A 15,576-nucleotide genomic window follows, 5' to 3' on the forward strand; every position below is an offset into this window, starting at 1 on the left:
TGTTAATTCTGACAATCCATGAGCATGGGAGATCTTTCCATTTTCTGAGTTCTTTGATTTCTTTCTTGAGAGACTTGAAGTTTTTGTCATACAGATCTTTTGTTGTTTGGTTAGAGTTACCCCAAGATATTTTATATTATTTGTGGCTATTGTGAAGCGTGTTGTTTCCATAATTTCTTTTATACCCACCCAGTTCACTGTAGTTGTTTATCAGCTGTAGAAGTTGTCTGTGGTAGAATTTTGGGAGTCACTTGTGTATACTATCATATCATCTGCCAATAGTGATACCCTCCTTTACTTCTTTGCCAACTTGTATAGCTTTGATCTCTTTTTGTTGTCTTATTGCTCTGGCTAGAACTTTGAGTACTTTATTGAATAGATGTCGGAAGAGTGGGTGTCCTTGTCTTGTCCCTGATTTTAGTGGCATTGCCTCAAGTATTTCCCCGTTTAATCTGATAGTGGCTGTTGGTTTTCAGTAAATTGCTTTTATTATGTTTAGGCCTTAAATTCCTGATTTCTCCATTACTTTTAACATGAAGAGGTGTTGTATTTTGTCAAATGCTTTTTCAGCATCTAAGGAGATAATCGTGAAAAAAATCACAAATCTCTTATATATAAAAAAATCTTTTATAAAAATAAAACTTTGATATAAATATCAATTATATCTATTTTCAATCCTCAGAAAATGCACATTTATGATCAGCAATACCTACTAAATTATTTTATGAAGCTGAGGGCAAAAATGGGAATAAGAAATCAACCCTACCTCAATTAGAGTCACATTAGTGAGTGCTGCCATTGTTCTTGTTCCCTGACCATAAAGATCCCTAGCTTAACTATTAAGAGTGGACCTCTCTGAACTGCAAATTACGTAAGATTTTCTATAACAGAGCCATTAGCAAAAGTGTTTTAACCTAGTTTCACTAACAATATTATTTTTTCACATGGTGCCTAAGGGTGGTGATCATTGATGGCAATCTACATTTTTAGGTTCTTTCCTAAGATGATGACTGCTTCATTGCTCTGCTCCAGGACAATGACTAAAAGAGATCAGGCATTATTACTATGAGTGCCAGTGATACTGCCCAGTGAGAGGCTGGAAGCCCCCTTAGCATTGGACTATGGAATGTAAGTCATCACAATAAATTCCTTCAATATGGAGACATTCCTTAAGTTCTGTGATTCTAGAGAACCCTGACTAATACATATTTTAAGAAATTACTGAAAAAATACATTTGTTACTATTTAGGAGTGTGAATGTGGACATTGACTAGACAGAACTGGAATCTCTGTATATTGAATTTACAGTATCTAATGTCCTACAGTGTAGAGCTGTTTTTTTTTTTGAAGTCTACTTTTATTTATTTTTTCCATGTTTATTAACTTGAGTATTTCTTATTTACATTTCGATTGTTATTCCCCTTCCCAGTTTCCAGGCCAACATCCCCCTATCCCCTCCCTATCCCCTTCTGTATGGGTGTTCCCCTCCCCATCCTACCCCCATTACCACTCTACCCCCCAACAATCACGTTCACTGGGGTTCAGTCTTGGCAGGACCAAGGACTTCCCCTTCCACTGGTGCTCTTACTAGGCTATTCATTGCTACCTATGAGGTTGGAGCCCAGTGTCAGTCCATGTATAGTCTTTGGATAGTGGCTTAGTCCTGGAACCTCTGGTTGGTTGGCATTGTTGTTCATATGGGGTCTCAAGCCCCTTCAACCTCTTTCAGTCCTTTCTAAGATTCCTTCAATGGGGATCCCGTTCTCAGTTCAGTGGTTTGCTGCTGGCATTCGCCTATATATTTGCTGTATTCTGGCTGTGTCTTTCAGGAGAGATCAGTGTAGAGCTTTTTAATATGTACATATTGTCCACTGCACCTGTTGTTGAGCATGGTGGATTCAATTAGTTTGCTTATTTATTGATTATATTATCATTTGTTCCATTTCTAATAATTTGATTGATTCTGGGTTTTCATCCATTGTTTTGTAAACAGATAGCTAATGAATGTTTTTATGGTGTGTTCTGTCTCTTTATGCTTTTAATTATTGTTATTTCTTGGGAGGTTTTTTTTGTTTTGTTTTTTTTTTTTTTTTTTTTTTTTGGAGCTGGGGACTGAACCCAGGGTCTTAGGGTCTTGCGCTTGCTAAGCAAGCGCTCTACCACTGAGCTAAATCCCCAACCCTGGGAGGTTTTAAATTGTACACAGTACTATTTGCCAGTTCCTGCTTTTATATCAAGTGTCGCTTTTTTGTGTTACTGTGCAGGATTCATTGTTTCAGTTCATACATGAAGGTCTGTGATTTCTTTTGTGGTAGGAGAGGCTTGGACCCATGTTCATGTTTTTTTATGCAGATAGATACTTTCCCCTATACCACTGTTTGAAGAGGCTGTTTAGTCTGCAACCCTTGTTTGTGTTATCTTGGTCATTGCTATTGGGGAGGTTCAGGTTCTGCTGCTCTACTGCATTGAGTTTATCTGGAACCACATGGGTTAGCTCGAACTCTGCAATATGTTCCTAGAGTTCTTCTGTACCCAGGAAATTTCTGGGTCAATATAAATTCTTGCCTCCTCTTTCCTAATTTCTCTGAAGGTTATTTTGGGAAGTTTAAATGTAATGCTGTTTCAACTAAGGCTATAAACCATTTTCAGAATTGCTGCAGATTTCACCTAATCTGCCCCATTCTATCATTATGATATATCTTTCCATGTGCTAGTCAGTGTCTTCTTCAGTGCTTTAACAAATCAAAAATTTCATTTTAGACATCTTTCATCTATGTGGTTAGTTCATTCAAGGAGTTTTTATTTTGTTTTCCCTCTCTCTATTCTATCTTCTCACTAATTTTTATTTACTATTCAATTTATTTTAATTTAGATTCATACATTTAAATATGTGAGTGCTTTGCCTGACTCAGTGTATGCCTAGCAGACAATATATGACTGTATATCATGTGCATCATGGTAGTGGAGTTATGAAGAGTTGGGAGCACACTTTGGATTCTAGAAATGTAACCTGGGTCTCTGCAAAAACAACAGGCACTCATAACTATTGAGACATCTCTCTCATCACATTTTAAGTGTTATTGATATGAGTAGCAATAATGCAAAATGGCAAAAAACCCATTCTGGTCATTGTTTTAGGTAGATGATGCAAAATATTTACACGAGTATTTATTATTTCATAATATCCTTTTCTTTCATTGTTTTGTATGTTTGTGTGAATTCCTAAGCATTAAAATTATGACCTATGCAGTCTGTGTGTTTTCATGGATATACACTTGATATTGAGTAACCATATGGTATACTATTTTCTTGGAAAGATTATTTCTGTAGCTCTCAGAATTCCTATTTGACTAGGCCTGAAGACTAGTGAGCTTTTCCATTTCCATAGTAGCACGCCTCTTGGTGTTTTCTTCTTTAGTGAATGTAAAGGCAACCATGATTGTAACATCTCTTGCATGTAGCTTCTTTGACAGTTCTAGGACACACAATGTCACAGCAAACCTCCTGTTCCTCTTGTTCTTAAATTATTCCTGTCCCCTCTTGTTCAGTCCTGCCTGCACCTTAGTGCCAGACTTGTGTTGCTTAATGATGAATCTATAAGAATTCTAAAATTATATTAGTAATCATTAATCTCTTTCATAATTGGACTGCTATTAAGTCCTTTCTGATGTTAAAACTGCAATGAGAACTCTGCCAGTCCTCAAGTGTTACCAGTTAATTGTCTCTGAGATAAAAAGCAGGCATTTACAAATTAGAGCTTGTTCCAAGAGGTTGTAAAACAAGTAACCAAAGGTCATAAAAAGGGGACTAGCTTATTGTAGGTGCAAGCTCAGAAAATAAAATATTGACTGGGTTTAACTATACAAAACTTCATTGCTAACTTTGTTATAGTCTTTAACTCTCCAAGAACCTGTAGAGCTAGTGACAGATAATAAATGTTTAGCCAGATAACATCTCTGCTGTAAGCTTCTTATTCAATTTATGGTTTGAATTTATGATTGAATTCTAGTGAACTTTTGTAAAATGGGATGTTTGGAAAAAACATGTGAACTTTTCTCTTAGAATAAGTATTAAGACTAGGAGTGAATACGTTACATCAGAGCAGAAGGAGAGAGCAAGATTAGGAAGAGAATACAGAGTAGAACAACTTAGAAATTATAAGGCAACTTAAAAAATTAAGAGAGCAATATGCAGAATGCAGAGGGAGAGAGGAAAAAAAGAATCTACAGAGAGAGCAGAAAGAGCAAGCAGGCTTCTCCTTACCATGGGACAGAACAGGTCTTTTCTTGATAGCAAGACAGGCTTAGTCTTACTGAAGAGGACAAAGCTTTCTTCTTAATAAAATGGTAGAAGCTTTTTCTTTCTCTATGCAGTAAAGATTGGAGCTCATTTTTAATCCAGAATGAGTGAGTTCTTTCTGCACCGGTGCTTTGTGTTTTGCTCCATATGCATATGTAAGTATGGATGTGTGTGTAAGTATGTAATTAAGAGATAAGTATGTAGCTGGGCCCAACTGATTTGCATGGCAGTGTGTGAATTTGTATATGAATTTATCTGAGTTTATGCATATTTGCTTGTGTGAAAGTTTTCCTTTTGGTAGCATGACTCTCTTCTAGTTCAATAAAAGTTTATTGACTCAAACCTCCCTTCCTTCTGGGCAACAGAAAAAAATAAGCACTAGCAATTAATTCTTTACTTAATCACCTGCTGTTAAACTACATGTGTTAATCACGTCAGCCAGTGGTTTTTAACCCTCAGAGTGAGCAAGAAAGTTTTTAGGAGTTTTTAGAAGTTATCAGCAAGCCTTCAGTGTTTTTAGAAAGCTAGAAAGCCTGAGATCACCAGTCTTGCAAGATACCTCTGAGACCACCAATCTTAAAAACTACATCTGGAGACCATCAGTCTTTAAAGCTACACCTATGTCTAAACTGTTTCCCACTTCAACCCACTCCAGGCCTGGTAGACTCTAGGCACTTCTGTGTGATTTTGTTAGAAAATATATGGCCCCTGCAGAGAGCATTATCAGCCCAATGGGAAGTTTTCATTTAAACTTGAAATATATATGCATTTACATACTTAAATTGTAGATATTTTTGATAGATAGATATTATTATGATTCCGTGTGACTGTTTAGACATCTTTACTGTTATTTTTCTCCTTCTTGTGTGTTTATATTTGTCCCTTCTCCATAATAAAATCCCTTTCCTACATTTCCACCTTAAGATGACTTGTTCTCTGTTATCTCCTATTACTTCCCCACATCCCACCATGGTCTGGTTTTACTTTTCTGGTTACTGCAGTTACTCCAGGTTGTGAACTTACAACTGAAGATTTGGACCTAGGACCTTCCTATGAGAGACCGTGCAATGTCTCTCGTTCTGGGTCTGGGTTACTCCACTTAGTATGATCTTTCCTAGGTCCATCCATTTATCTGCAAATCTCATGACTTCAATTTTCTTTATAGCTGAATAATATTTTATACTGCATATATACATTTTTACCTGTCAGTTGATGGGTATTGATGTTGTTTCCATTTTGTGGCTATTGTGAATATAGCAGCAATGGACATGGGTGAGCACATATCTGTGGAGTAGGATGTTGAGCCCTTTGAGCATATGCCAAGGAGTAGAATAGCTGGGTCACATGATATATTTGTTTAACTTGAGGATTTTTTAATTTAGTTGCAGATTCTCTATATTGATTTCCAGATGGCTACATTTTTGGTCTATAGCGTTTTTATTCCCTATGATTTTGTGTTTTATATGGTTGCTGATCGGATAATTCGTAGTATTCTTTCTTTACTGTGAGAAAGAGTAGTTTGCAGTCTTGAGCATGGATGATTACTTCCCAGTTTTCCTGTATTTATCTCTTTTTCTCATGAAATGTATTGTTTCTTGTGTCCTCAGAGATAATTTCTATAATTGTCCTGTGTATGTTTTACCTCTAATTTACTAAATGTTATGCTGTTTTAGTAAAATGAATTGTATTAATTCAGACTCTTCAAATGCATATATGTCTCTGAGTATTTTTCTGAGTGCAACAATATGGTTGATGGTGATTTTCTCTCCAAATGTCTTTCCATCCTCTCATGGCCTTGGGTCATTGACTAGAGATGAGGTAGTATTCTATTGCTTGGGTCTTTTCTTGTGGTGTGACATTTTTCTTTAACAGCATTCAGTATTAATTTTACTTTTCTTCTTTGACCATTTATATTAAAGAACCACAATCTGGACATTCATTGTTATTCAAAGAGAAAATCAAAGAAGAGAAACAGGAAGAAATGGCTGATTCTCCAGTAAACATGTCACAGGTCAGTACTCATGTCTACTTTCATTCTAAAAATATTATGGTTTGATATATTACAAGCCTTTAATTTTCTGCTTCTGATGATTTCTTAATTTATCTTTATGAACTGATCCACCACCAAACCCCTGAAAACCTGTGACAGAATTAGAAGAAGAAAAGTAATTACCTTTATGTCCTTTTTCATTCATGGTGGCTTAATTGTGCCTTGAAACAGATGTTCTTGTGTGTAGACAGAGATTGTATTCTACCTGTATTTCTCTTTGGTGTTTAATATCATGATTGATATGTCCATGTGTTTGTTGGCACCTCATATCTGTTTGTCTCAGGAGAATTACTTACTTGGTTATGAAGCTCAGTGGTAACTTCCCAAAGTAGAGAGATGAGTAATTTTGCTTTTTTTTCCTTTACTCTTTTTTGTTCCCCACACTATCCCACAGTGCAGAACACGTGAGCTTGGACTCATTATGTAGAATTATGTGGAATGCATCAATACAAATATCTCATGGGCATTGCCTGATAGATGTGTATAAGCTGTTACATTTGATGCAGAGAGATTATCGCTCATGGTGGCCTTGCTCTGGACACTGTTTGAATGTCAGTTCTCCTTAGCTACCCTGCAGCACAGTGTACTGAAATTGTTATTTGTTTATGGTGGCTCTTCTATATCCTTAGAAAGTTTAGATTATATTAAATGTGTCTCATGCAGATTTTTCTGCTTATTAGTGGACCAAATATTCTTATAAAAATTAATTCAGTAGACTTCTTGATTTTCATATGTTAAAATTATACTTGTCAGTATGTAGCATTACTACAATCCTTGCTACTGTGTAAAAATACCAAAACGCTTTGCTTAAAAGTCAATTATGAGTTCTGCCTTCCAGACCTACCCCTATGCTATTTAATGGTGTGGCACTGCATCTAGAGTTTAAAAATCATACCTCAGCCTGTTAGAATAGAGCTATGTAAGACCCAACAGAGACAGGATTGACTCAATGTTTGGATTATAGTATGATCTTCAGGCAGAAAATTTAAGAACACATGCCCTCATCATGAATGTGCTTCTGAGACATGTACATTGTGATCCTGTGGGACATGAACATTGTAGCGTGTAATTATTAAAAACAACCCATGCTAATGCCAGTTCCTCACCGGCAGCACAGGACTGGTCCCCATGGCTATCCCCATGAGGGCAGTCTGTCCAGTTTCCCTCTGTTTGCGGCTGCCAAAATTGCTTGTATCTTCCTAAGCCATTCTAGGCCTGGTGGCCACTGGCTTTAAACCCCTAGTAATTAAGACTGTAGAGGCTTGTAATTTATCTGTCAGATTTATAACAGTAAATTCTCAACCCCCAAAGTAGGCACACAAAGAGCTCAAAACTCAATTGATATTGATACAAGCTGCCCACCTAGATTACACAAATGTGCCCTATATTTTTCTATTGCTCTTCTATGATTTCCATAGCTACCTGTGGCTATTTCAGGCCACGCGTGGGTCCAGTTAGTCTTCTTTCTCCGTCTTTCACCATTCTTCCCCGGTCTGTCCCCTATCTCCTTCTCTCTAAAACTTTTAGCCCCGCCTTCTTTCTCCATAGCCCAATCACAGGCTCTAGCTTTTTATTTCGCTGCATACAAACAGCAATCTACAAAATATGGCATCTATAACAGATAGATAACCGTGTCCAGATCTTAAATATGTGTCTTGTTTCATGGATATGCTTGTGTGCTTGTGAGACTATTGTGTTATCCCATTTTCCCACAGTTTGATCATTTATTACAGAATAGCACTATATTGGAAATCATCGTTATGATTTTTTTTTTAGTTTTTCAAATTTTCTGATGATTTTTGATGGTAATGGTCTTCCCTCATCTACATCCTGGCTCCTTATTTCCAGGAAAGCATACTACCCTGTCGCACATAGTCGAATTGTAATTTTTTTTGTTTCAGAGTCTGTTGACATTCCGGGATGTGGCCGTGCACTTCTCTCAGGAGGAGTGGGAATGCCTAGACTCTTCTCAGAGGGCTTTGTACATTGATGTGATGTTGGAGAATTACAGCAACCTGGTCTCTGTGGGTGAGAACATTTTTGTTGTACAATTCTTAACTCATTCTTTGTAAGAACTGACCCTATAGGCTGTAAACTCTATTAAGCTGTCATGGAGAAAAACAGAAGACTAGGCAAAGTTTGGTAATGAAAAAGAAATTTTCCAAGAGGTTCACTCACCAATACTAGCAGAAGACAGCCAGGAGGTGTGACTACTATGAGCAAGTATGTGATGGAAAGACTGGAGACAAGAGAGTATAGTGCTTTGTGCTCTAGGACGGAGAACTGGGACTGAAGATTCAAGCAATGAGGAACAGCCTGTTGTGAGAGGCCTGCACTATCACTTGAGGCCATGGTGATGTCTGGGCCATACTGTCACTGCCAAGGGCCATGTCTGGGTCAGTGGCCCTACTGGTGCCATGGGTCTGTGTCGTTGTCTGTGGCTCATGTTACCACCAAAGGCCATGTGGATGTCTGTGGTCTGGGCTGCTGCCTGAGGGCTTGTTGATGACTGAGGGGCTCCCTGAGCCTCAACTACTACATGGTTGCCCAAACTTCGCTGGAGAGCTGTCCTTGATGACATGAGGGCTGATGGGCAGACCACTTCAGCTACCATCCAGGACCAGGTCCAGGACTTTGAGTTAGCCCAGCAGAATCTCTATCCTACCTATGAAGTGCTGGAGCATGTGAAGGGGCCAGTCCTGCTGGACCAAAGCTACAGGGTTTCCATGACTCCGGGCAATAGCAGGTTATCCAAGAGGAGTCTCTGCAAGGGTCCAGTATTGAGGTGTAGCAGAAGCCAGAGACCTAGAACCAGCTCAATGACTCATTGCCACAAACGTTTTCATGGAAGGCTGTTTGTGTAAAAGTGTGTACAGTGTAACACACCACAGCTTCCAATGCCACTGTGCTGAATACGTGATGGCAGAGTGGACTTGCATATGGTCTGGTACAGTACTTGTACAGTATTGCTGCCGTGACAACTGAACCAGGTGTGAGAGAACGCTGCAGTGTATACAAGGGCAGGCTAATGCCGTGAAGCATGGCCAGATTTCTGTATTTTGCTTTATTTTAAATATTATGTTTTATTTCATTTGAGGGGTAGATTACAAGGGTGGAAACCAGATATGGAAGGACTGGCAAATGAGGGGAACTGGGGTGCATGATATGAAATTTACAAAGAATCAAGAAAAAATTATATTAAAGAAAAGAGAACATTTTGATGGTACTTAGCTTTTTATTTTCATTTTCCATTATTAGAGGTGCCATGCACCCTCGATATTGGTTCCAGAATGCATTAAGATATTCAGTAGCATATACTGTTTCCGTACCTTAAAGCTCTGTAGCCATCATTGCAATTGACATTTTTTAAAAGATTTATTATTTTATATATATGAGTACACTGTAGCTCATCTTCAGCCTACATTTATCTTGAGACACAACAGAAAAGGGCATTGGATCCCATTACAGATGGTTATAAGCCACATGTGGTTGCTCGGAATTGAACTCAGGACCTCTGAAAGAGTAGTCAGTGCTCTTATCTGCTAAGTCATGTCTCCAGCCTCCTTGGCATCGTTTTAATTGTATGAAAACCTCAAGATATAGAAACTGAAATTTTTCCTAGAATATGCTAGAGATTGTGACTGGAAATTATAATTGGGAATTCATTCCTAGATTCCTCTACTTTGTATTCTTGTCATGTACTTTGCACAGAACTGTCTTAGATATCTGTATTATTGCAAAAAGTTCTAGCATGCTTTGTGGGCTACTTCACAGAATAATTGGATTGTATGCCTAGTAAACCTGGTTCATCTGTCTGGAGCAAACGAGATTGTCCTGGAAGGTTGAGAAAATGTAGTAGCCAAAACTGGGAGGGCAAGTGAATGAGCAGGACAACAGTGAAGGATTGAAGTAAAAGAGAAAGCAAGAGCTGAAACTGCCTTTACGGTATTCAATTCTCTTCAAAGGATTCCTGATCATTGCACTTACTACAGTCTCCTGTCCTCAAGATGCATCCTGCCTGTTGTAACTCTTAGAAGATGTTGGGACTTATTAGACCTCTATACCTGTATGGGGCCTTAATACTAGTACATTGTGCATTTTTACTTGACTGTGCTGGCATCAGATTGGAATAATTTTATAGATTATATTTCTAATGCGAGTCCATGAAGTAGGATTATTCTGCAATTGCCTTGCTTGCTTGTATGTCTTCATATGACATGAATCAGTTTCATTCCAGTGGAGGATACACAGACATCCTTCTGGAAAGTGATCTTAGGAGTTGTGTACAGAGGATACATGAGAATAACCATATAAGGAAGTTAGGAACAGCAGCATGGAGCTCAGAAAATGGAGGAAAAGATGTGAGCAATCGCTGCCTTTGAAAGCCCTGCCTCAGATGATCTAGAGCTTTGGATATCTGGATATCTGTGAAAAACCTGCCTCAGATGATCTAGAGCTTCAGATAGCTGGGTATCTGTGAAAACCCTCCCCAAATGATCTAGAGCTTCTAATAGCTGGCAAAATATTTGCTTGGCATCCATTACTTTTCAAGAATCTAATGCCTTTTATTTTTAAAGAAACAAACTGTTTGATGCTTTTCAGTAGCCTTTGATCTTAAAAGGAATTGTGACTCCTGAACAGCAATCTTCATTGCTATGTATTAGGAAATACAAACATTGTGAGCCTAGGATTTGATTAAAGTCTTTGTCCATTTCTGAGAAAAGAAAATTAAAAATAGAAACATGTGTACTAAATGAGTGAGCTCTATCCCAAAGCTAATTACTTACCCTCACTTATTTGTTCCATCTTGTGCCAAGTTAGATATTTTCAATAATGATCAGATATCTATTAGAAATCACTGACCTTGAAGGCTCGCATACAGTTTGTGTGACCTTGAAGGCTGGCATGCTGTTTTTGTGAGGATTCATACAGTTACAGTGAATGAAAACTGTCAGCTCCTGGGAGATCTGTTCTAAATAGTTACAGGTTGACTTATTTTAATAGAGAACTTATAGAGACAGTCATTTATCACAAATGTCATCTGGATACAACTCCTATTAATCTGAATTATACTCATTTTCAGAGAACTACTGCATATGTGAAACTGTCCATCAACATGTGAAGACTGAAAAGGAGTCTTGTCAGTGTAATGAGCTTGGTGAAATGCTTCGTGGTCCCTCCAACTGTGCACTTTATAAAAGAAGTGACACTATAGAAACCTCTAATAACTGCAGATGCTGTAAGGACAGGGGTGCCTCTGTTGACTCATCGAACCCAGATCAACATACAAGCACGCACACTGGAGAAGAACCTTGCACATCTAAAAACTGTGAGAAATCTTTCAGTTTGTGTTCCAACATTAGGGAAGATCAAAGACTCTACACTGCAAAGAAAGAGCACAAGCAGGATGAATATGATGACCGTTTCAGCTCTACATACAGTCTCATGCAACAGACAGTTGACATGGGAGAGAAACCACATCAGTGTGGGCCCTGCAGGAAATACATCAATACCACCTCAAGCCTCAGTTTACATCAGAGAATTCATACTGGAGAGAAACCTTACAAGTGCAATATTTGTGAGAAATCGTTTAATCAGTGGTCAAGGCTTAAAACACATCAAATACTTCATATTTCAGAGAAACAGTACAAATGCAAAGAGGGTAGAATGTCATTTGTGCAGGTATTTGCACATAAAAGCCATCAGAGAAGGCACACTGGAGAGAAGCCTTACAAATGTAAGGAGTGTGACAGATCCTTTGCCCACTGTGCATCATTAAGATGGCACCAGAAAATTCATTCTCCTGAGGTACATTATGAATGCAAAGAATGTGGTAAGGCCTTTTCTGAATTATCTCATCTTAAAATGCATTACAGAATCCATACTGTCGAAAAGCCTTACAGATATGAGGAATGTGATACATCTAGTACTGTGAATTCAACTCTTAAAAATCATCAGAAAATTCATACCAGGGAGAAACCTTACAGATATAGGGAATGTGACAAATCTATTACCAAGTGCTCATATCTTAGAACATATCAGAGAGTTCATACTGGAATGAGACCTTATAGATGTACAGAATGTGACAAATCTTTTACTACGTACTCAAATCTTAGACAACATCAGAAAATTCATACTGGAGAGAAACCTCCCAACTGCAAAGGTTCTGATAAATCCTTTCTCCGAATTTCTAGTGTTAGAAAACATCAGAAAATTCATGCTGGAGAGAGACGTTATGGATGTAAGGAATGTAGCAGATCTTTTACCTGGTTCTCAAATCTTCGAGTCCATCAGAGAGTTCATACTGGAGAGAGACCATACAGATGTAAGGACTGTGACAAATCTTTTACTACGGGCTCAAATCTTAGAGTTCATCAGAAAATTCATACTGGAGAGAAACCTTACAAATGTAAAGACTGTGACATATCCTTTCTGTGGATTTCAAATCTTAGAACCCATCAGAAAATTCATACTGGAGAGAAACCTTACAAATGTCAGGAATGTAAGAAATCTTTTACTAGATGCTCATATCTTAGAGACCATCAGAAAATTCATACGGGAGAAAAACTTTACAAATGCAAAGACTGTAATGTATCTTTTATGTGGATATCAAGTCTTAGAAGACATCAGAAAATTCATACCGGAGAGAAACCTTACAAATGTAGAGAATGTGAGAAATCCTTTACTCAGTGCTCAACTCTAAGAGATCATCAGAAAATTCATACTGGAGAGAAACCTTACAAATGCAAAGACTGTGACATATCCTTTCTGTGGATTTCAAGTCTTAGAAGACATCAGAAAATTCATACTGGAGAGAAACCTTACAAATGTAAAGTCTGTGGCATATCCTTTCTGTGGATTTCAAATCTTAAAACACATCAGAAAATTCATACTGGAGAGAAACCTTACAAATGTCAGGAATGTAACAAATCTTTTACTAGATGCTCCTATCTTAGAGTTCATCAGAAAACTCACACTGGAGAGAAACCTTACAAATGTAAAGACTGTGGTGTATCCTTTATGTGGATTTCAAATCTTAGAAGACATCAGAAAATTCATACTGGAGAGAAACATACTGTTGTCAATAATGTGACATAACATTTATCTGGTGTTCTCTGCTTGCAAATCACAAGGAGATAAGTGATCAAAATATAAAGATAACATAACGAGATTGTTAAAGCCTTTAATGGCGATTAAAATCTTTACAAACTGCATCAGAGTTTATATTAAAATAGAATTCTGCAAATATAGCTGTGGGGAAAAGCTTTTTATTTCTTTTAATATGTATCAGTGCCTGGCCTGTAAGTATTTCTGTGCACTACATGTATGCCTGGTGCAGGTAAAGGCAGAAGAGAGCATCAGATCCCCAGAGTTGGCATTATAGTGTGTAGGTGTTTATATATTGGGAATTGAACTCTGGTTCTCTGGAAGAGCAACCAGTGCTCTTAACCACTGAGCCTTGTCTCCCTTCCCTGGGAAAAGCTATAACAAAAACATTTAGCTTATTCAACATCCAACCATTCATACTAATGCCGGGTAAGATGGTACACACTCAGCACTCAGAAGACAGATACTAAAGGATCACTGTGAGTCCCATTCCAGGACTGCCAGCACTGCATAAACGCTTTCTCGGGGGGAAAAAATCATAATAAGGACAACATGTAATTATGTTAAAATTTTGACAAATATGTACAATACTAAACATCACATAGTTCATACTTCTGAGAAACCATATAAAAGTTTCTTTCCTTTTTTCCTTTCTCCCTTCTCTCTGCCTGTTCTCGAACACGTGATCCTCCTGCCTCTGCCTCCTTCAGCAAATCCTGCTGGCGTGCGCCACCATAACTGGCCTGTTCTTTTTCTCTGTGTGTGTCTTTCTCTCTGACTCTGTCTCTCTGTCTCTCTGTCTGTCTCTGTCTATCTGTCTGTCTCTCTCTCTCTTTCTTATAGTACAGACACTGTTTGATTCATTGGTTTTCATTCCCACAGCAGTGTTTGACCACCTGTGCCCACTTTTATGCCCATAGGAATTATCGTTTCCAGTCCTGATGATGGCCACTGCAGCTACAGCAGCATGGTAGCTCAAAGGAGTCCTTATCTGCATTTCACTGATATTGCAGTTTATTTTAGTTTTTCTTTAGGTTTGTTATAATATTTGTTCCTCCATTTGCTTTATTTTTTGTTCTGCTTATTTTTGTACTGTAAGTTTTTGAGATAATATAATTACAAAATGTTTCCATTCCCTTTCCTACTGACAAATCTTCCCATTTATTCTTCCCTGCTTTCTTTTAAGGTCATGGCTTCTTATTTCATTGATTATGATTGTATGCATAGTATGTTTGTATGTGTATGTGTGTGTGTATGTATGTATGTATGTATGTATGTATATGTATATGTATAAGAGTTTACTGAACACACACTGAAAGCCTGATCAATCATGGTAAAGGTTTCAGACTGGGGAGCTGAAATCTGCATATCTGTACATTATCCAGTGTCACTTTATATAAAGGAAAAAACAACCAGCTCATAAGAATATACAGGATGTCTGTAGGATGACCAGTCTTTTTTGCCTCGTTTCTTTAGTAACTCAGGCATAACAGTTCAAGTTGATCCTTTTCCTGCTTGACCCTGAGTGAAGGCTGCATGCAGCTGCAGAACTTTCCAAGAAGAGCAGTTCTCAAAATATCATAACAAACCTCTGACTATAGCAGAATGTATGGTTAACTTGACCTCACTCAGAGCCAAATTATTTTTGTGTGTGTGTGTCTTATAGTCAGGCTGCTCTCTCTTTTTAGTATCAACAATATAGGATGGCTGGCAGGCCTGAAGCAAAATGGCTATAGTTATTTCTAAGATATAATGCCAGGGAACGAGTTTTGAGAAATAGACTTCGACATGTATAATTGACATACATATATATTCCTAAGTATAACCTGGTCTGCCTATATCATGTTACCTCGGTATATATTTCCAGGGCTGTCCATTTGCTAAGAGATGACTGGTTGGTGTGCACATCCCTGAGGGAGACTCCTGCTCCCAGCATTCTGCAGTGGCCTGTAGTACACTCTGCCGGAATTGAGGCCGTGTTGGCTTTTCCCATCCACTTTGACAAGTCCGTTGTTGTTGTGCTTGTTTAGCTCTTGTTTGGGGAGTCATCTTTTTGAGCTTTTATGGATATATCTTCTTATATTACTAGGAAAAATAATCTCACTGCAAACTCTGTGATC

The 15,576-nt window shown here is 38.0% G+C and overlaps 1 protein-coding gene across 10 annotated transcripts in view; it reads left to right on the forward strand.

The window, feature by feature from the left end:
• The window catches only part of Zfp52 (zinc finger protein 52), a 37,555-nt gene extending 23,956 nt beyond the window's left edge, over positions 1 to 13,599 (forward strand). For 5 of the 10 annotated variants that reach the window (XM_087567941.1, XM_087567940.1, XM_087567942.1 and 2 more), the window contains 4 exons: positions 991 to 1,128; positions 6,219 to 6,310; positions 8,251 to 8,377; positions 11,433 to 13,599. In XM_087567941.1, the coding sequence (XP_087424067.1) occupies positions 6,281 to 6,310; positions 8,251 to 8,377; positions 11,433 to 13,447 (2,172 nt within the window). In that variant the 5' untranslated portion in view covers positions 991 to 1,128; positions 6,219 to 6,280 and the 3' untranslated portion in view covers positions 13,448 to 13,599. 10 annotated transcript variants of the gene reach the window in all.
• The last annotated feature ends 1,977 nt before the right edge of the window (positions 13,600 to 15,576 follow it).

This window comes from Rattus norvegicus, chromosome 1 (assembly GCF_021556685.1).
Source record: "Rattus norvegicus strain SHRSP/BbbUtx chromosome 1, alternate assembly SHRSP_T2T, whole genome shotgun sequence".
NCBI classification, from domain to species: Eukaryota; Metazoa; Chordata; class Mammalia; order Rodentia; family Muridae; genus Rattus; species Rattus norvegicus.